At 37.0% G+C, this 22,389-nt stretch overlaps 2 protein-coding genes across 2 annotated transcripts; one reads left to right on the top strand and one right to left on the bottom strand.

Moving 5' to 3' along the window:
• Positions 1–14,047: 14,047 nt before the first annotated feature.
• LOC104116396 (probable receptor-like protein kinase At1g33260) lies at positions 14,048–15,709 on the top strand. The gene has a single exon (XM_009627248.4). It carries the CDS (start codon positions 14,154–14,156, stop codon positions 15,510–15,512), a length of 1,359 nt encoding a protein of 452 aa, XP_009625543.1. The 5' UTR covers positions 14,048–14,153; the 3' UTR covers positions 15,513–15,709.
• Positions 15,710–17,550: 1,841 nt separating this feature from the next.
• Positions 17,551–21,746, bottom strand: LOC104116398 (B-box zinc finger protein 22). The gene is made up of 3 exons (XM_009627249.4): positions 21,225–21,746; positions 19,311–19,739; positions 17,551–18,105 (listed from the first exon to the last, which is right to left on the bottom strand). Exons 1-3 carry the CDS (start codon positions 21,405–21,407, stop codon positions 17,824–17,826), a joined length of 894 nt encoding a protein of 297 aa, XP_009625544.1. The 5' UTR covers positions 21,408–21,746; the 3' UTR covers positions 17,551–17,823.
• Positions 21,747–22,389: the final 643 nt, after the last annotated feature.

Genomic DNA, 22,389 nt, shown 5'->3' with positions numbered 1-22,389 from the left:
TAAGATAAAAGAAAATAAATATTGAAAAAAATGTATGAAAGATCTAAAAACCAGAAATAAGAGATGACAACGAGTTTTTTCTTATGTTTCATCTTTGTTGAATATAAAAAAATTTGAAAACTAATCTCATCGATTTCAAATATTTATTTCAACTCAAATACATAGATTATAAGATAAGAAAATGTTAGAATATTTTTTTTTTATTTACATTGTGTGTCGTTTTTAAAAATCACTATTACTAACAAACTGATATGATATTCGAATTTGAATTTAAATGCAATTTGAGTAGTTTGCATTGAGGTTAAGCCAAGTATGGTGTCGAAAAATAAACTACTTGGCAATTTTAAGATAATATATGCAATGTTATATAATAACAATCAACTAATTTAACATTTAATGATTCGAAGATTTTTTTTTTTTATATATAGGGTATTAAAAATTCAAAATATGTGGCTAGAGATATCGATAAACTTAAAAAGGAGTTATACTGAAATAAAAAAATTTCGGCTAAAGAATCATTTATATCTTTAGATAGCCGATTAAAGTAAATTTTAAATTAAGGATAATATTTTCACTTGTATCATTATAAAGATAATCATTATTGAAATATATATAAAGTTTTAGAAATTGAAATTTCAAAATAGAAATATTTTTTGAAAGATAATGTCTTACCAAATAAGAGCTAAGTCGTAGTAAAAGAGTCACGTCGTAACCAAAGAATCGTTTATATTGTGTCAACCTTTATTCTTTGCCATAAATATGAGTTATTATTTTGCTTTGTGGTTATTTTTAGGTTCCAATGACACCAATGAGAATAGTGCAAAAATAAAATTATATCACTACGAGATTTGAGAAAATGTTAGTCTTTTTTCATGTAGTGTTTCTTAATTAATATCTAATGATTATCTATAATTATTTAGAAGGCTTAAATTTTAAGGTTATTTACATATAATTCAAATAACTCATATATTTAACATGGTTAATGTCAAATATCAAAATGGAGTCATACTGGAAAAAAAAATTCACCGGCTAAAGAATTTTTAAAATTTTTAGATAGCCAACTAAAATGAGTTTTGAATTAAGGATAATATTTTCACTTATATTATTATAAAAATAATTATTATTGAAAAATAAAGTTTTAGAAACTGAAATTTTAAAAAATAAATATTTTTTAAGAGATATCAACGCACAAAATAAGAGTTCAAGTATTAGTAAAGAGTCAAGTCGTATCCAAAGAGTCATTCATAGTCTCAACATTTTATTGTTTTGCCATAAATATGAGTTATTATTTTACTTTCTCACTATTTTTAGGATTTAATGATACCGTCGAGATTGATATCAAAAAAGAAAAATAGAAAAAATGGTTGATTTTTTTTCATGTAGTGTTTAATATACAATGATTATCTATAATTACTGAGAAAGTTTAAAATTTAAGATTATTTATATATAATTCAAATAACTTAAATATTTGATATGATTAGAATCCGCACATCTTAGCGGGTGCTAATACAAGTAGGAAGGAAAGAAGCGTCAAAGACTCATTACTGATATAATCTTATTTATAGCAACAAAAGAAACATTATTCTACTTTGTTGATAATTCTTTGCCCAGTGTGGCTTACTTTCTTCCATGGTAATGACAAATCAAGCTATGTGAATTATGTAACTGTCTTCTAGCTAAAAAAAAAAAGCACTTGCCGTCCAGTTTGGGAATCCACATGTTATTCCTTTTTTTGCAGTTGAAGCAATAGTCCCTTTCGAGCCACGCAGTGTTCTAGAAGTAGTAAAAGAGAGATTATGGAAAGATATGACTGACGTGTCAAAGAAATGAGAATATTTATTTTTTTTGGGTATTATTTAAGGTGATAATCTATTACTTTAACGATTGTGTCGTTGAAATATTTTGTTATGCGAGGAAATACGTGAAAGCACACGAAGAAGCAACAAGAATAACTTGTTGATGAAGTATCATTTACGTATACCAAATTAGTTAATAACCGTAATTAAAATTTTAAAACGGTTTTATTGGTTATAGCATGTTATAGGTTTAACATTCATTACCATAACCATATCCAGGCCTCACTCATGAAATTTCGGTTTGTTGTTGTTGTTATTGATAGCATATAGCCCATATCTTATGGTTTGAACATTTGTTTCATTTTTTATTTATCTTTCTTTAATCATGGATTCTTACAATGAATTTTAAAATGTTACATCAATATATTTAGACTGTTCTTAAATCCTAACTTTTATTTAGTTATGATAAAGTGATAAATATTCATTTAGAAAAGAATAATCTATATTCAGACCTCACTCGTGGGATTATACTCAATTTTTTATTGTTACTGTTAGCATATAGTCCATATCTTATGGCTTAAACAATTGTTTCATTTTTTATTTGTCTTTCTTTCATTATGGATTCTTACAATGAATTATAAAATGTTTCATCAGTATATTCAGAATTTTCTTAAATCCTAACTTTTATTTAGTTATAATTAAGTGATAAATATTCATGTGGAAAAGAAAACACACGCTATATCTTTATCAATTTGCTACATGGATGAGTAATTTTTTGCAAAAGCAATATCAGCAAAAGGTGTCCAGTTAAATTCTTATATAGCAGACAGAAGATGACAGCTAAACAAGCTGATGATTTATTAGATCCATAATGAAAATAGCGATGGTTGAAAGCATTAATTGAAGGTTAGCAGTTCATCTAATTATGGAATTTGTACTGGTATATAGTAAGAAAATGACACTCCATCGGTCTCATTTTAACTGTCGTTTTAGTTCTTTATATGTTCATCTAAAAAAATATAAAATATAATTTATTAAGTTACCTCTATTAAATACTTCTTGAGAATTGAACGATATTAATAAGAACTACTATTTTTAATATTTAAAGGTATAATTAGAAATAATTAACAAATTTAATCTTGAAATCCTAGTAATTATTGTGGGACAAACTTTTTGAAATAAAGCGACAGTTAAAATATGACAAGGGAGTAATATGAAAATAAAAAGGAAATAGTGACGTGATTAGCGGGAAAAAGTTATTCTTAGTAAACGTATTTATTGCGCCAACAAATCAAAATAACGGAAGCGGACAAAAAGAAATAAAGATGGGAGCCACTCCCAACTTTTTAATGCCCAAATAATGGAAATTAAAGGATGAAATTACTTTTGATCCTCTATTAGCCTTTTAGGGATTTAGTATTGGAGACTCATCATGATTCCATTAATCTAAATTAGTGTCACATAAATTTAATGTGAAATAAATTAAATATTAAGATAATTTTTCATTTTCAGGATAACCAACATGAAATATGTAACTAAAGACGAAAGAATTTCAAAATTTTTATCGCATCCGATGGTTATAAAATCTTTTAAGGTTAACTCACTTGATGAGCTCCTTGCCTTCCATAGTGCCGGAGCTACATAGCTCCAAGAGACCTTCATCTGAAAAATATATTATTTAAATAGATAAAAATTTTATTTTTATGTATATATACTATGTATTGCATCCCCTTAGATTCGCTATATATTTACTTCTTTAAATTTTACGTAACATAATGAAAATTCTTACTTCATTACTGATACTCCACCGTTAAAAGGTGGATGGTTCAAACCCATTGGTAGCATAATATTTTCTTCCCCTTTCCCTCTCTCCTTCCCCTCCCCTGATGCAATAAAAAAAATATAAAAAGTAAAATGATTAAAAAAAAAAAAAAAACCTTTTAGTTATTCCTGTGTTGGTCTTGATTGAGCATAACTTTATTGGTTGAGAAGGCACACTCTTTACGATTTTTCGTGGCCAAATCACATGCTCAAAGCTCATGTGGCTATATGATAAACGTGGCTTGAAAAAGTTGCTTAAATTAATCTCTTGTCTTTTCTTTTCGTTTATCCAACAACCCAAAAAGAAAATAAAGGGGAAAAAATAGGAAGAATTCAGTGTATGGTTTTTTCCTCGCTTGTACAACACCTAATCCATTACTTCTAATATCGTACGCGGGATGTTTGTCAGGATTCGTTGAGTCCTCTTGATTTGGTTGGTGCCTCAATGATGAAAATTAGATAAATAAAAGATCAAGATATTAAAAAGTTCAAGAATAAAATATATCTATTCTTTTTCAATTGAGCTCGTAGAGGAATTCACCCTTCTTACTAATTTAATCTTCTCATTATTCTTGGTAGCAATAGCATTGAAATTGCATTCACCACTTACAACTTCACATTAAAATCTTCACTTCAGCGTAGTCGGATTTAGGATGTTAAAACATTTATTACTAAATAACATAGTATCTGTGTACGGTCAAAACCGATTTGAGTCAGTCGTACGGACTGGTCGAGACGATAATGTTTCGATCAAAGTATATCTGCATGACAAGCTCGGTCAAGGTTCGAAATAAGGGCGGCGAGCTTCGAGCTCTAAGACCGATCAATGACAAGCTCAATATCATTATCGAGCTCATATCCAAATCGAACTACGAGGCAAAGCGGAGATTATCAAAGATGCATGGACCGACCAACACTCACCCCGAATACCGAGACCCCAAGTCAGAATCGAGCTCGGACCAAGGCCGAGGGCTCGATCCAATACCGAGCTCGAGCCAGTATCGAGCTCGCAGACTAGGGCTGTTGCAACCGCACTATGGGAGAGAATCTTGGCGGAAATCGAGGAAAAGACAATACATCATGGGCTCTCTACTACGTATTTTTTATTGTATATAAAGTAGGATCCCTCTACTATAAGAGGGACATGGATTGCAAGCAAGCAAGATACATTGTAACAAAAGATCACTTCTCATATTGAAAGATATCCCATTGTGCTTGTTTTACTTTATCTTATTCATTCTTTTTGCTCACTATTCTCATTCTCATAGTCAAGAATACACATATTTCTATTTCTCTACACGATTTATATCAAATTGTATCGCATATCCTTAGAACCATACACAAATCTAATATTATTCGATTTTTCGGGTAAGCAGTTTGGCGCCTACCGTGGGGCTAAGGGTAACAGTGGTTGTTTGATACAAATCTGCAATACACACCAGTTTACAACTTCAAATCAACAATGGCAAACCCTCGATTGATGGATTTACCTATCGACCACGAAGCCGTCCTTCAAGATGAAACCAACAACTTGACACCCAGGGTCGGAAGGCAAATTAACGATGTCACCGAAGCTCGAGTCGAAGTACCGCTAGATGTCAATTCACAAGTGACTCTTGAGGCGAACCAACGTTCCGAACCGGAAAAAGCATTCAGGGCGGTACTCGATCCGTAGCTCGAGATACTCATAACGTGGAGGAGATCGAAGTCAGCTTACGGATGATCTTCGAGATGTTACAAACCCAGCAAATAGTGATAGCTCAGTTGCAGAGCCAAACTCAGGTACAAAGCAGGCCGGAGCCCAATCCGCTTCGAGAAATCACCCACAGAACGGAACCAGCCATAGTGAAGTCAAATGAGCAAGAATCGGGGACTACTTCCGAAATTACTAAATTGCTCGAGGAACTCCCAAAATGAGTCGAAGCCAACGATAAAAAAGTAAAAACATATAATTCCAGGGTTGATCAGATCCCGGGAGCTCCACCAATGATAAAAGGGCTAGATTTGAAAATTTTCATTCAAAATCCTTTTCCCTCTAGTGCAGTCCCAAAACCAATCCCCAAAAATTTTGTATGCCCCAAATACCCAAATATAACGGAACGACCGACCCCAACGAGCACGTCAATTCTTACACGTGTGCCATCAAGGGAAATGATTTGGAAGATGATAAGATCGAATCTGTATTATTAAAAATATTCGGTGAAACCCTGTTAAAGGGGGCAATGGTATGGTATCATAATTTACCATCTAACTCTATTGATTCTTTTATTATGCTTGCAGATTGCTACGTAAAAGCACATGCCGGAGCCATAAAGGTCAAAACCAGACAGTCAGACCTGTTCAAGGTAATATAAAAGGATAACGAGATGCTAAGAAAGTTCGTAGCTCGTTTTCAAATGGAACGAATGGATCTTCCACCAGTCACAGATGATTGGGCTGTTCAAGCTTTCACTCAAGGTCTAAATCGAGCAGAGCTCGATGGCTTCACGGCGGCTGAAGCAAAATCTGATCGAGTACACAGCTATTACTTGGACCGATGTGCACAATCGATATCAATCCAAAATAAGAGTCGAAGATGACCAGTTGATTTCTAGGTCCGTTACGAAAAAGCAAAAGTCGACCAGAGATCGATACCAGCCATATAGCGGAAATGATACTACTGCTGAATATTCGAGGCCTCTTTAAAATCAACTTCGTATACTGGGGGGCTTTATCATTGACTGCATATATGATGATTATCAAGTTCGGTGCAAAGGAAGTTACTTCGTTATTTCATGACAAACAGTTTCTCAACAGGAAACGTTGTAAGAGCCAAATGGTCAAAACGAACCATGCTTATGTAGTTGTCCCGAGACCTGACGCAAAACATGAACCCATGTATTATGGCTTACAAAGAAAGCCCTGTTCTTTACCGATATTCTATGTTCAAGATTTATTATGCAAACAGGATCGAGTTCGAACAAGCGCTCACTCGACCATTACGCCTACGGGCTACATTATTTCGAGTTCGAATCATTCACTCGACTACTAAGCCTACGGGCTACTTTTATTTTGAGTTCGAGCAAGCACTCACTCAACTATTACGCCTACGGGCTACATTGCATCGAGTTCGAATCATTCACTCGACTGCTAAGCCTACGGGCTACTTTTATTTCGAGTTCGAGCAATCACTCACTCGACCATTAAGCCTACAGGCTACTTTGACCATTACGCCTACGAGCTCCATTATTTCGAGTTCGAATCATTCACTCAACTACTAAGCCTACAGGCTACTTTTATTTCGAATTCGAGCAAGCACTCACTCGACTATTACGCCTACGGGCTACATTGCATCGAGTTCGAATCATTCACTTGACTGCTAAGCCTACGGGCTACTTTTATTTCGAGTTCGAGCAATCACTCACTCGACCATTAAGCCTACGGGTTACTTTGACTATTACCCTACGGGCTACATTATTTCGAGTTCGAATCATTCACTCGACTACTAAGCTTACGGGCTACTTTTATTTCGTGTTCGAATCATTCACTCGACTACTAAGCCCATGGGCTACTTTGACTATTACGCTTACGGGCTACATTATTTCGAGTTCGAATCATTCACTCGACTACTAAGCCCACGGGCTACTTTTATTTCGAGTTCGAGCAAGCACTCACTCGACCATTACGCCTACGGGCTACTTTTATTTCGAGTTCGAAGAAAGCACTCACTCGACCAATACGCCTACGGGCTACATTGCATCGAGTTCAAATCATTCACCCGACTGCTACGGGCTACTTTTATTTCGAGTTCGAGCAAGCACTCACTCGACCATTATGCCTACGGGCTACATTGCATCGAGTTCGAATCATTCACTCGACTGTTAAGCCTACGGGCTACGTTTATTTCGAGTTCGAGCACGCACTCACTCGACCATTAAGCCTACGGGCTACTTCAACCATTATGCCTACGGGCTACATTGCATCGAGTTTGAATCATTCACTCGACTGCTAAGCCTACGAGCTACTTTTATTTCGAGTTCGAGCAAGCACTCACTCGACCACTAAGCCTACGGGCTACTTCGACCATTACACCTACGGGCTGCATTACATTGAGTTCGAATCATTCACTCTACTACTAAGCCTGTGGGCTACTTTTATTTCGATTTCGAGCAAGCACTCACTCGACTATTACGCCTACGGGCCACATTATTTCGAGCAAAACTACTCATTTCCTCAAATTAAAACGAACACTTGACTATTTAAGCTGAAGGATGTTCGAGCCCGATAAAGCAAAGGGGACTACCCACAAGGCCCGAAGGCAACAGAGATTCAAATTCAAATTATCTATTTAGTTTGGAACGATATTTTTCTTCAAAAAGAAGAAATATTTATATTTACAAAATTTTTGTACAGAGGCGGCTACTCTTCCAAAAGGAAGTTCTTTATACAAAAACCGAAAGCGGTATAAAAAGAACGCAGCGTTCGACCTAAGGCCCTAAATGACTCAATCTTCATCGGAGGCCGTATTCTCGGCATCGTCCTCGTCTTCAGACTCCCCCGAGTCATCGGAGTCCTCCTCAGGAAAGGCCAACCTCCGAGCTTTGTTCTCCTCCGCCCTGGGGATTTCAATCTCGGCCCCAACATCGAAGCCCTGAGCTCTGACCTCCTCGAGAGCCTCTCTCCGAGCCTGCCACTTTGCATGTTCGACCATGCTCGTAGCTTTGGCTTGGTTAACCTCGACATCGATCCTGAACTGGGCCACTTTGGCATCGGCTCTTTTGTTGGCCTCGATCACTTCAGATCTGGCCACTTCGAGTTCTTTGGCCAAATCTGCTTTATCTAAAGTGGCCAAATCCAACCGACGCTGAAGCTTTTTCATCTTTTCAATCAGCCCCAAAGCATTTTCTTTCGCAGATCGAAGTTGGGCATCGGACAGCTCCAACTGAGCTTCGACGGCTTCCTTTTTCGAGGCAAGGTTATCCATACACTTTTTAAATTCTCAGCCTCGGCTAGTAGCGTATCTACCTGTGAGTTAAGCCGTCCAATATGCTCGATCCTCTACCGAACCTGCAGAATCAGATCATTAGTGCTTATCTCTTTTTCATCTTCACTATCATGGAACATTCGGAATACCTGCTCAGCCATCTCTTCATGCTCTTCCCGTGCCGCTGTCAAATCTGCTCGAAGTTTTTCACTAAGAAGCTTGTACGAGTCATTCTTCTCAGTGAGGCTCCGAACCTCGGCATCATGCTCCTCCCTTATTCGAAGAAAGGCCTCGTGATGCAACACCGAAGCCTGCAAACAAAAGGAGAAACATTAGAATTACCTGCAACTCTGTGTAAAAGAAGCGGCGAAAACGCCATCAGAGTTACCCGATTCAAAGCATGTTGGGCCTCGTTGAAGAGACAGGCGGGCCCCACCGCATTCATCACTGATTGATCTTCTTCGGTCACCAAGGACCGAAGGTAACTGGCAATCCCCACAGGGGAAGAAAAAATTCGGGTATCCGCAGGTACGGAGAGCACTATCTTCCGTCTTCGGTCGGGATCGATACTCGGGGCCGGAAAACGATCCACCAGTTTATGAATCGATGAAGGCTCGGTGGAACCTGACCACGATGCTTTTTTGGGTACCGGCATTCCACCAAAACCGGTAACCTCCTCCGAGGAACCTAACTCGAGCCCCTCCGGAAAACCGTGGATATCGACCGACTCCTGAATACCCTCATATGATCGATCCTCCAACATGACGGCCTCTCGAATCATGGCATCCGAAATTTGAGGGGATACGCCAATGTCAACTATCCTGAACTCATCCCTTGAAATATCTTCCACTACTTGAGAAGATCCACCCTCGGTATCCCTTTCAATCATCTTAGCTCGAGAAGGGATAATCTCAGCTTCTTCTTGTTCTGTGATTATGGCCAAGGTTCCCTGATTTGCTTCTACCAAATTGGAAGACTGTTGAATCACAACATTAGCCCGTACGCAGGCTAAAAACTCCTCTCCTTCTTCGGGCTCGTCTCTTGAATGGCGTACCTCTTCCGAAGACATAACACCAGAGCCCCCCTTCGGCTTTCGAGATCTCTTAGCCGATTTCTTCTTTTCCGAGCTCGGGGAGCCCAGTACGTCTTTTCTCTTCCTTTCTTTCACCTGCTTCAGGATAGGAACTTCTTCGCCACCAGATGGCGGCCTCATGACTACATCTTTCCCAAGTCCTACAAAAGGGAAGAGGGAGATTTACCATACAAACCAATGAAGAGACAAGTCGACAAAAAGATTTACCATGACTGCTGGCCTCCCATCGACCCTTTGATAATTTGACCCAAGCACGCTCGGAGTACAGTCTCTGCAACACCAGGCTTTCGACCCATTGTCTAAGATCCGGGATCGGTTCCGGCATTCGAGCTATGGCTGTGATAAGGAAAAATGGATCAACAAAATAGAAAGCAATCACAAAATCAAAAAGGGTAAAGAGAAACGTTTACTCGCGGCTCATATTCCATTTCTCGGGAAATGGCAAGTCATCGGCATGGATCAGATCCGAGGTTCTGATTCGAACAAAACGGCCCATCCAACCCCGATCCCGGGTCTCGTCTATGCTCGAGAATGGCGCTTTGGTTGCTCAGCGAGCAAGCTTGATCAGCCCTCCTCGATAAAGTCGGGGACTGTAAAGACGCATAAGATGATCGAGGGTGAAGATACGCCCCTCGACCTTGCTCGAGAAAAATTGAAGAAGAATCACTATCCTCCAAAAGGAAGGATGGATTTGGCCGAGGGTCACATCGTACCTCTTACAAAAGGCAACGATGACAGGGTTTAGGGGTCCCAACGTGAAAGGATAAGTATATACACTTAAAAACCCTTCGACGTAGGTAGTAATTGATTCATCGGGCGATGGGATTACTACGAGTTTATTATCCCAGTTGCATTCTTGTATGACTTTATCTATAACTTTTTCGGTGATTGAACATTGGTACCTCGACATCGGCTCACACCGACCCGGTCTTGGAGAAGGTTTTTCAATTTTAAAATCGCCTACGGTCGAACACCCAACTGGAACGAATTCCTCAGGGCGGGGCTCTCCCACATCCTCGCCACCAGCAGGTCGAGATGAAGAAGCGGTCTCTTTTTGCGAAACAGTTTTAGACGTTTTTGCCATTTAAAATTTCGTAAACAAAGAATGGAAGTATTTGGTATTCTAAGGAAGAGTTTGCAGTAAAACTCACAGGTTTACAGGCAGAAAACTAAGAAAAGACGAAAAGGAACTTGAAAATTTTGGAAGATTGAAGACGTAAAAATGATGAATGGTGGAATGAAAGGCTATTTATAGATTGAAGCAATGACGATTCAATATCAGAGGTGGCCGACCACCGTCTGACACGTTAAATGCCTCGGTAAAATCGAACCAATGGGATAGCTATCGCATACGTCATGGCCGGGATCGATGAAAACGTCAGTATATATCTGATCGAGCTGTTGGAAAATCATATCATTTCTCACCACATCCTTTTCCGAGAAACGAGGGAACTATCTGTGTACGGTCAAAACCGATTTGAGTCAGTTGTATGGACTGGTCGAGACGATAATGTTTCGATCAAAGTATATCTGCATGACAAGCTCGGTCAAGGTTCGAAGTAAGGGCGGCGAGCTTCGAGCTCTAAGACCGATTAATGACAAGCTCGATATCATTATCGAGCTCATATCCAAATCGAACTACGAGGCAAAGCGGAGATTATCGAAGATGCATGGACCGACCAACACTCACCCCGAATACAGAGACCCCAAGTCAGAATCGAGCTCGGACCAAGGCTGAGGGCTCGATCCAATACCGAGCTCGAGCCAGTATCGAGCTCGCGGACTAAGGCCGTTGCAACCGCACTATGGGAGAGAATCTTGACGGAAATTGAGGAAAAGACAATACATCATGGGCTCTCTACTACGCATTTTTTATTGTATATAAAGTAGGATCCCTCTACTATAAGAGGGACATGGATTGTAAGCAAGCAAGATACACTGTAACAAAAGATCACTTCTCATATTGAAAGATATCCCATTGTGCTTGTTTTACTTTATCTTATTCATTCTTTTTGCTCACTATTCTCATTCTCATAGTCAAGAATACACATATTTCTATTTCTCTATACGATTTATATCAAATTGTATCGCATATCCTTAGAACCATACACAAATCTAACCTTATCCGATTTTTCGGGTAAACAAGTATTCACTACTCATTAAATATGAATTATCGTATAAATATGGAATATTTTTTAAATTGTACACTATATATGTAGGTCGTTCAATAGTAAGTTCACCGACACCTCTAAAAATGCTATTCACGAAAACTTTTTTCTCTCTTGTCTTATATATGTTGTTCAAGTCTAATGCAATGATTACAAAGAGGTGAATGGACCATGGATTTGATAGGTTTAGTTACACCATATATCATTTTTGACACAATGTGTAGATATACATGTAGTAAGCTAATAAAATTTTAAAGAATTATCTTGTAATCTTAAAATTGTAATGAATGACAATCTTAAAGATCGAGTTAGGTTCAAGTCCTTGATTCAGTGATAAATATAAATGTATAGATTTTGGTGATTAAAATTCAAATCCCAACTAAAATAAAAAGTAATGTAATTTCTTTATATTTGTCTAAATCTTATTGAAAAAAGTTACTGAATATCTATACTAGTAAAAATTGCTGATACATCCGTTGTAAAAATCAAGGTGTGTGAAATCTGGCTCAAGACACTACCATTGTAAAATATGAAAAAAAGTATGACGGGTGCACCAACAGGAATAAAGTTAGGTGGAGGCAAGGGGTTCAATTAAATCTTTTATCCCGAAATATCGTCCTGCATAAGTTTTGGTCATATGTAATCGTTAAATCCTTTAACATAAGAAAAGATTCTAATATTGTGGCTTTCTAGTATTTCTTTCGAAGAGTTTAAGTTCTCTATTTACAGTATATATACAAAGATGTCATTTATTAGTAGATGATTATATGTAAACTTTTGATGAGCATGAATTAATCATCTAATAATAATGATAACTAACCCATATCACATATTAAAAATTATTGCCAATATAAGTAAATCTTTATACTATTATTTTATATCACTTAAATCCTTTTTAAATCCTCTTGTACTTGTTTCGCCTCTAACATCGGACATTTGCCACTACTCACGGGCTACCAACCATAAAGAATTGGAAAATTCAAAAATAAACTAAGATTTACGGATCTTATAATGTCCAAATACACACGTGGAATACAAAAGGGGACCCACCTGCATAGAATGGAAAGAAGATAGTAGCTAACAGCCGGTTGAAATGTCACTATTAGACTGAGTTGACCACTAAAGAGAGTACTACTCATCTTCCCTTCGCCTATCTTCAATTCTTCATGCCTTGTATAGACTTTTTCATTTATTTTACTTACCCCCTGAAAACTATGTACTAACTACAATTTATATCATTAATAATAATAATAATAATTACTCTAATCTAATCAAGTGTCGCCTTTCTAGTCACCCCTTCACGTTTTATATAAACTTGAACTATTCATTTCCCTCTTTTATATTATTCCACCGATGTTGATTTAATCATGAGTACTACTACTTTTTATTTGTCGTTTAACTTAATAAATTTGATTTAAAATAATTGCACAAAGACATTATTTTTTTTCTCAAATCGATCCTTACAACATCGAAGTAAAGCCTCTGTGCAAGGGTCAAGTTATCTATGTGTGGCCTATAAGTCACGGATCGAGTCATGAAATCATCCATTATGGTTGCATCAAGATAGACGACTACCTATATCACATCTCTTGGGTCTTCCTCGTATCCTGCATGAACGTGAAATACTTTGTGCACGAACCTAATTTTTTATCCTTACAACATCAGTCGTTCTCCACAGGCTCATGCTTAAGGTTTTGCAGTGACTATTATACCCTCCTACTGATTGGGTCCAGGCACCTGCCCGACGACGGAGTGTAATCATGCACTTAAGCATCATTCATTTTTGGGGTTAGTTGATGCAACAAGTGAGTTGTTACATATTTTTTAGCAAATCTCAATTTTATGATTACTATCCTAGTGTCTTAATCGACAAACACTCTTTGTGGTATCTAGGTATGAATAATCTATACAATTTTTCTAGAAAAACCTATTAGCCTTACGATTTTCGGTCGTTGAAAAAAAAAAGTCTTACAATTTCCAGAAAAAAATTTGCAAAAGAGATAAAGGTTAACTTAATCAATTAATCCTTATAATTAATGCTATTAAGTAATTTTTTAATCTTAAAACACACACAAAAAAAAGGCATGAAGGAGTACAATTGATCATTATATTAAACACCCAAATTTAATTAAGCGTTGCCTTACCACTTGCCCGTCCATGCCTCCATGGTTATAAACCTAATAAACTATTCATATTCCCACTTTTATTATTCCTACTCTATTAATGGGTACTCTTTATTTATTTTTATCTGTATAGATGGATTTCTGGTTTTGGAATAAAATCCAACCCCTCTTGGATATTGTTGTTTCCCCATGGAAGCCTCACCGTCCAACATTGGTAAGAGTAATAAATTGTCAAAGGCGAAGAAAGTTTCAAATACAAACGAGTTTAGTCTTGGAAATAGTCCATTTGTCTGTGGGTGGTGGGGTTCTTTGTTAAGTAGTAGTTGCTGCTCTTTCCCTTCGTATTACTACTATTTCTTTACATTTTTCTTTTGGACTTCCTCTTCTTTCCCCGTTGCTTCACAACCTTTAGCCACTCCACCGACGGCAGTACCACCCCTTTATAATCAGAAATACAACAGAGTTATAATTTCAACTAGTGCTACTTTGGGTATTTTGCTCTTTGTTTTCTTTTGTGTCATGGCTTTATTCAAGTGCTTAGGGTTCAAGTTAAAGCGACGGAGCGTAGTTCTTGATTCTAAGGTTGCAGGGGATGAAGAGGAAAATAAGGACTGCTTAAAAAAGTTTGGTGTGAGGAGATTTACGTGTGATGAGGTGGAGAAATTTACTATGAATTTGTCACGGTCTAGGTTAATTGCTTATGGGGGATTTAGCACAGTTTATTTAGCACAATTTCCTGATTCACTGCTTGGGGCTGTTAAAATAATAGACCTAAGCAGTGAACGTTTTCAGAAAGTTTACAAGCAAGAATTGGATATTTTGCTTCAAATCCAACACGAAAACATAGTCAAATTTCTTGGTTACTGTGATAATGGAGAAGAAGGGATGTTGGTATTTGAGTATGTTTCAAATGGGACTTTACAGGAGAAGTTACACGGTATTGATGCTAGAAAAATGTCATGGAAAAATCGTATAGCTATAGCATTTCAACTTGCTAAAGCTATTGAATATTTACATGATAAGTGTACACTCCCTATAGTACATGGTGATATAAAAGCTTCAAATGTGTTACTTGACAAGAAATTCAATTGCAAGTTATGTGATTTTGGGTCAGCAAAAATGGGATTTTCTTCAACAATTTTGCCACCAAATTCGTCGACGAATCGTATGATGCTTGGTTCTCCAGGTTATACAGATCCTCACTATTTAAGAACTGGCATTGCCTCAAAAAAGAATGATATATACAGCTTTGGTATAATTATTTTGGAATTAATATCTGGGTTTGAAGCACTTTCCTCTGATAGTGGAGAAAGGCTAATATCAAAAGCTGGTAATATATTAAGGGATGCAACTAAGGTAGCAGAAATGGTGGATTCAAGACTTAACGGAGCTTATGATTTAGAAGAAGCTAAGTCTATGGTTTCACTAGCAGGATTATGCCTAGGTGATTCACCAAGCCTTAGGCCCTCTGCTTCTGAAATTTTAGACACTATTACAAGTAGAATTTCTTCAATTTCATTTCAGTTTTCTCCTGATCAAAAAATTTGACTGATTATTATTATCCTTAAAAGAGTGAATAACAAGTGTCTCTGAGTGATGAGTTGAGTTCTGTAAATTAATTTGTATAGGGTTCTGTTCTGCTGTGTTTGTTTGAAAGAGAGGTTATACTTAGTACTGTAGGCAATGAATTCAGTTTGAGCAATTCCATGCTTAAATTTGAAATTTGAATGCATAGTTTTCACAAATTCTCAGGAATATTTTATTTATTTCCCCTTTAAATTTTGTTTTCCGTGCTACAAATTTATTGGTTGCAGTGAAGTTGTGAACTGTTAATTATTTTGAGGTTTTCGAGGTCTACTAAGTCAATATTGCAGGCATACATTAATGGGAGGGCACAATGTCCCTGACGAATAATAAATTACGTACAATTGAAGTGACCCAAAAAAAAGAAAAGGAAAATGGCTCCCTGGCACTGGATGGGCAACCACAACTAATTTATAAGATTCGTAAAGTAAAAGGCTAGCACGTTTATTTTTCTAAAGTCTTTTTAAAGCTTCTAAAGAATAATTTATATTATCAGCAAAATAAGGCCATTCGGACTATGCCATTACGAAATACTTCCAATCTACTGCTCTAAGCAAAGCCAATTTTCTTGCTTCTGTTTCGGACATGGAGCCTGGATTTAACTTATATGTAGTGATTGTGGAAATAATTTTTCACTATCAAAATATTTCAGTTGTTATGCTTTACTATCTTTTAGGTTGATCCGACACTATTACGATATAAAAGTTAAACTCTTTATTTATATATATATATATATATATATATATATATATATATATATATATATATATATTGTCTAGTCAAAGAAGTCTATTACTAATAGCTGTTACCAAGTTAGCAGGGGTAGACCCCAATTTTAGCCCAACTTTGCAAATTTCTCCAGTGCGAGACTAAGCAACGCATGTGTTAATGTAGGGGACCAAACTGTAAAGCTTTTTATAGCTCTTACAATAATTGGTAGGTACCAGTGAGCTGCCTGTTCATTTCGACCACTTATTACTTGATCCACTGAATTTGATTTCACAGTACGATATCCAGCAAGCTTAAATGCTTCTATGATCTGAAAGTTCTGGCAAAGATAATAAGATGTTGCTCCCATTCCTCTTTCTTTTCCTGCTTTGCTAATCTTCCTCTTTAGTCACTTTTGATCAAATCTTTCAGTCATGAGAATCAGTTTGCTTCTTGCTAACCATCTCAACCGATCAATTGGAGTAAAACAAACTAATATGGAACTGCTAGAGATGAAAAAAAAAACACAACGTAGAAGTTAGAAAGTGGGAAGATCCAGTAACATCCAAGTTTTGCAAGGAACTAGGAGTAGAATGGACATTGAAACTAGTTCAAAAATTAAAATGTCGTTGTTACTACATTTTAGGAAGGGACTCTTGAAACCTCCTCCTGTTTTCCCGTTCAAATTTCATTGAGCAAATCATGGAACATATGCGTACAACTATTGAATCTGCTGAAATTATCGTCAATCAATATTTGTAGTACCACAAGTCCAAAATTCAATTACTGAACTGCATAGGATATATATATTTCACTACATAACACAGAACAATTTTAGCACTGTCTGCTGGGTTAGCCTCCAACAACCAATGGAGAAGAGAAATAAAAATGGAATATAGTAGCTCTCGCTGGGTCGGTAACCGCTCAAATTTCTTCTCAAAAGGAAAAACAAACGGCCACCACAAACCGTGGTGTCATTCTGCAATAAAATCAATAATCTGGATACATGTTCCAAAGTTCAAATTGTTCTTAATAGCACCAAGTGCCCCCCCACAAAAGAAAAAAAAAGAAGCAAAAGTATGATTCAAATCCACCCTCATTGCATTCTAAAGAATAAAACAAGATTACCATGGATGGATTGAAGGAAGCACCTTTTAACTGTTATAATGGAGTTAAAACACAATCTCCTGAAGTTTAAACAGCTCCTCCATCCCTACCAAGAGTCATTTGAAAGATGCGAGCAACAACCATTTTTCTTTGGTTCCAAATTGTTGGAATACAGTCTACAGTGATCTTGAGAAACATTTTCATTTCTTGTACAACTTCTGGGGATTGGAGTAGAACTAATATACTTTTGACATTAATGTGAGTTCTATGTAACTGCAGCAAACAAGGCAGATTACTTACAAAGGAGAAACACACATGAGTCATTGCTCAAATAACTTCAACTCAAACTTCAACTACCACAAATCACTCTATCTAAACACCTATCACTAACGTGAGTGAAAAGCTTAGGGATCTGAAACACCTATCACTAATGTGAGTTGAAAAGCTTGGGGAAAATGCATTAACACTGCCTTCTTCGTTTCAGACTAGTACCACTTGGAGGTCGCTGTTGAAGGTTATGCGAAGGGGAGTAACTAATGTCAGGCACAAACATTGAGCAATCAAACGGATTCTGGTAAGTTTTGGGCCAGTAAAGTCCAGAGGCCGTAGGTGGGGAAGGTACTTGTGGCACTGCCCAAGATGTGTCTGGAACCTGACCCAGGCACTCATCACCGTCTAGTTCTTCATCTTCAAATCTCAAGATAGACGAAGAGTCTGACTCTCCAAGTTTCCCATTATCCGCCTGATAGATTTCAATGCAAGAAGAACTAAATTAGGAGCCACTCTGATTATTGAACATAATCCTGTGCAACTTATTGATAGTCCATTGAACAGATTATCTATTTATCTAAGCATTCAACTTTGGCAAAGAGGTAAGAGATAGACTGAAAATTTCCTTTGGGAAAATGAAACATAGTTGAAACAGAGCAAAAATCATAAATGAAGATAGAACCCAGTCTGCTTGGGTTACGCCAGTCTTGTCTAAGTCAAGTGATGGTGAAACACATGAGCCACCATTTACAGTCAAAAACAATGTTGTCAAACTCTTCAATAAAATACCTTCACCAACATGAATCACCACTTTTGACTAGTCATATTTAGAAAATATATGGTCGGAAATGTTTCTTTAACAACTAAGCACCCATAGAAAAAAATAATGTGATTGACACCTAGAGGCATATTTTTTGTAGCCAAAAAAAAAAAAAAAGAGCACGACGTAATAGCTAAAGCTGCTTCTTAAAATCACAACCCTAAGCAAGGTTATTAATCCGGACACATTCTAATATTGATGCTGCGCCTTGACTGTCCATATTGAACCCTGCGCTTTGACTGTCTATATTGAACCCTAATCAAGACTCAGAATTCCAAGCATTCGAGATCCCATGGATTAGTTGGCAAAGTGCAAGTCCACCAATATGGCAATACTCTAAAGATCTTTAGCACCTAAGTGTTTGCCATATGACAGGGGAAGGGCAAGTTTATGGCAATGTATCTGTACAATTAAAAGATTGAATTGGGGGCTAACAATGTCGATTCCGCCTAAAGTGGTCCAACCAACAGATAGTCCAACCACACAGCTCATTTTTTTCCAGTTTCATGTCTTCAGATAAAAAGATGTTTTTCTAGGTTCCTTGTTGGGGCAAATACATGTACACAACTTAAACCCTGAAGTACACATAACAGAGCTCACATGCCACACGACCGCACAAGATTAGGGATTTCTCACGTTTAGATGATTAGTCCAGTACAACCAAGTCTAGTGAAGGAGATAATTAAAAAAAAAGGCGAACTACTAAAAGAATAAATAATGAAATAAGATCTAAATCATACCTCAGATGATCAGTCATCCATTGTACGCATACTTCTGATTGAAATGCAGTCCAAGAAATTCTTCTAATATCCATTGTATATACAACAAACAACAAAAGCTAAGACTTAAAAACGTACCCTAGATGATCCATCATCCATGTATCCATAATTCTGATTGAAATCGTTCAGGCCAATAAATTCATCAAACTGCCATTGCGGAATACTTCCAGCTGCAGAACCTCCAGCAAATGCAGACTTACTATGAGCAAAATCCCCAAGACCACTTGCCTGGGGAGGTAATACTTTGTTAAATTGAGCATCCAACGATATTGGGGCATTTCGTTTAGAAAGTGGAGCAGACTCTGCCTCTGAAACCTTCTGAATGGACTGTGACGTCCCTGAGGATGACGCACCACCAGGATCAACAGGTTCAAGTCCTACTTTCACTCCAGTCAGCAAAAATCTTTGGTGAGCTGAGACATGAGGATTAGCTGTGTGAATAGCAATATCACATTTTCGGCAAAGTAAAGCCCGATCCTCGAGACAAAAGAAATAGCCAACTGCTTCCTGCACAAATAGGATCCTTTTATCAATATTTAAAATAGTTAAACAGTAGTAAAACTGAGATAATACATCAATTACAGATAGACAAACATAGGTTATGTACATCTAAAAATATACTGAAGCACAGAAGAGGAGGACTTTCATTAGAAAGTAGCAAAATCTGATAAACATGAGGAAACATATCTGCTTTGGCTCCACAAAGGGAAAGGTAAACAGAAACCTTAGCCAGTCAAATCAACTCCAGAAAAGAAAATGAAATCACTTTTGCTAAGTCAAATGGGTAACTTCTGCCTCATATGACTGTACGATATTCAACTAACTAAAACAAAATCCTGAAGGTGATTAAACATCTGCAGTTACAATAGAGTAAAAGCTCGGTGATGTTCATGATTTTATATGATGAGCACATGATCTTCTCTAGAAGAGAAGTTATAGGAACAAATGATTGCATGAGCATTACATATCCCAACAGGCTCATTAAATCGTATGCGATCTTAAGCTTTCAACCATTAATTGAGCTTCTATACGTTTTTCTTAACATGGAGTTATATCCCCTTTAGAGAAGAGGTTTTTTCTCTTTTCCTTTTATTTATATATTTTGAGAAGTGCATTCCCCTAGACAAGAGGTGTGGGTTGCAAGAGCTAACCACATAGTTTTCCGTCTATAAATATTCATAGTTATGAACTGGAAAACAGGTTATGCCAAGACTCCAGATTAATGTTTCTGTTTCTTAATATCTCACTAAAGGGACTGCCAAATAAACAAAACAGGTACACCATAGTTCAACACTAAGAAGCTCCAGACAAGCTCTCCAAATGCCATATGCGAACCATATCCTACATTAAGTTCCACGAATCAGCAGCATTCGGTGGAACCATAACCAATCAAGATGGCAGGAAATTTTAACTTAGACCTCCATATGTCTATCAGTGCACAACATCTGGAGGATCGCCCTAACCACTCCCTGGCAGATTGCGGGAAAGAATACCCCGGATCTCCTTTCTTTATTTTGTTCTTTCTCTTCCTTTTTTTTCTAATGACGATGTTGTCGGGGCCACCTCGACTATTCCATCAGGCACCGGCTGGCTACCTTCCAATAAAATAAGATTGGCACCTAGATATTAACTTTACTTACATATGATTCCAGAAAACAAAAAATTCGAAGTTAGTGCAGCAGCAGTCACAATATAAGACTTACTTATATAATAGTAGTGTCAATCAACCAAAACATCGCTGTCCTCTGAGTCATAAAATTTAATAAATAAATACCGGTATTTCTATTAAACTAATCTTAAGTAGAAGATATTTGTAAAAATAAGTCAAAGACCTCGACTTAATCTATGATTAATTGATGCTACAAGAAATATAGAAGTCAAAATAACAGATGTTGAATTCTGTACACTCGAGGAATTACAATATTCACAGAATCCTTTCAATTAGAAGATGTGTAAATACATGAAGAAAAAGGAAAGTTGAATATATATTACCTGGCAGATGTCACACTTAGGCATGGAAGAAGAAGAACCAGTGAGAGGAACTCTCTGGTGCTTACTAGCCAGCTTATTAGCAGCATGAACCTTCTCATCACAGGACCAGCACAGCGCCGCCTCGTCGGCGCAGCACAAGACGTTCGCCTCCGCAACCTCACAAACGTTACACTGAATCTTCATTACCTCTTTCTGTTCAGAAAACTAGAAAGATCTATGCTAAGTAGTGACAAAAAATGAAAAGATCTGCAGCTGCAACTGCAACTGCAAGTGGGTTTTACAGGGGGACCGAGGTGGTGGGTTTAGGCAGTAAATGAAAACCGAATAACTGTGAGAATACCTATCCCTCTACAGTGGGGTTCTACCAAGTAGGGAAATGGAATTTTCAGTTTTGGATTTTTTAGTATTTGTATGGTTGCTTTGTGATAGTTTGGGAAAAAAGAAATGGCTGTGTTTGAGAGAACGTGTCGGGTTTAGGCTGGTGACCCGCTGAGTTGGATTTGTAAGGAGATTTTATAGTGCCACGTGATTTTTGTAACCGAAGTGTTTGGTTTTAATTGGGGATTTTGATATAAATATCATCCTCTAGCAACAATAATATCCATTAAAGTATTTTTATCTCTGGCATCTTTGAAAGTTTTTCTTTTTCGGAACTTAAAACAAAGATTGCAAGTTTATAATGTCTGACTTAATAATCAATCATTGCAATAACAGGGTTGTGCGTGTTTGGCATAAGAAGTTGTGGACTTGGGTTTGACAGGTCGAGGTTTTGGTTTCCTTTAAAAGTTATATTTAATTTTGAAAGTCAATTGAAATATATGTCCCTGAATTTCTTCTTTCTGTATATTCATCATAAATAACCATTTTCCTATAAACATAATCCAAAAAACTTTGAAACAGTTTATTATAATTGTAAGGAGATATTATTAACTTAAAAGCTCTCGTCTGAAACATAGTATAGAAGTCTCATTTGTAATATCTGAATTCTCCTTTCTAAATGGATTCGATTCTTAGCGTGTGGAGGGCGATAACTTTGATGAGGCCGACAGACAATTTAGTGCGCCAACCTAAATACAGTACCTTGTTACTTTATACCACTATTATTCAATAGCATCCTACTTTACTGATCCTTCACTGGCCTGCGTGTGATTGTCAGAAGCAGTGA

Source organism: Nicotiana tomentosiformis, chromosome 7 (assembly GCF_000390325.3).
Source record: "Nicotiana tomentosiformis chromosome 7, ASM39032v3, whole genome shotgun sequence".
Classification (NCBI taxonomy): domain Eukaryota; kingdom Viridiplantae; phylum Streptophyta; class Magnoliopsida; order Solanales; family Solanaceae; genus Nicotiana; species Nicotiana tomentosiformis.
The sequence above is the reverse complement of the archived record's forward strand: the minus strand, read 5'-3'. Positions and strand labels throughout refer to the sequence as shown.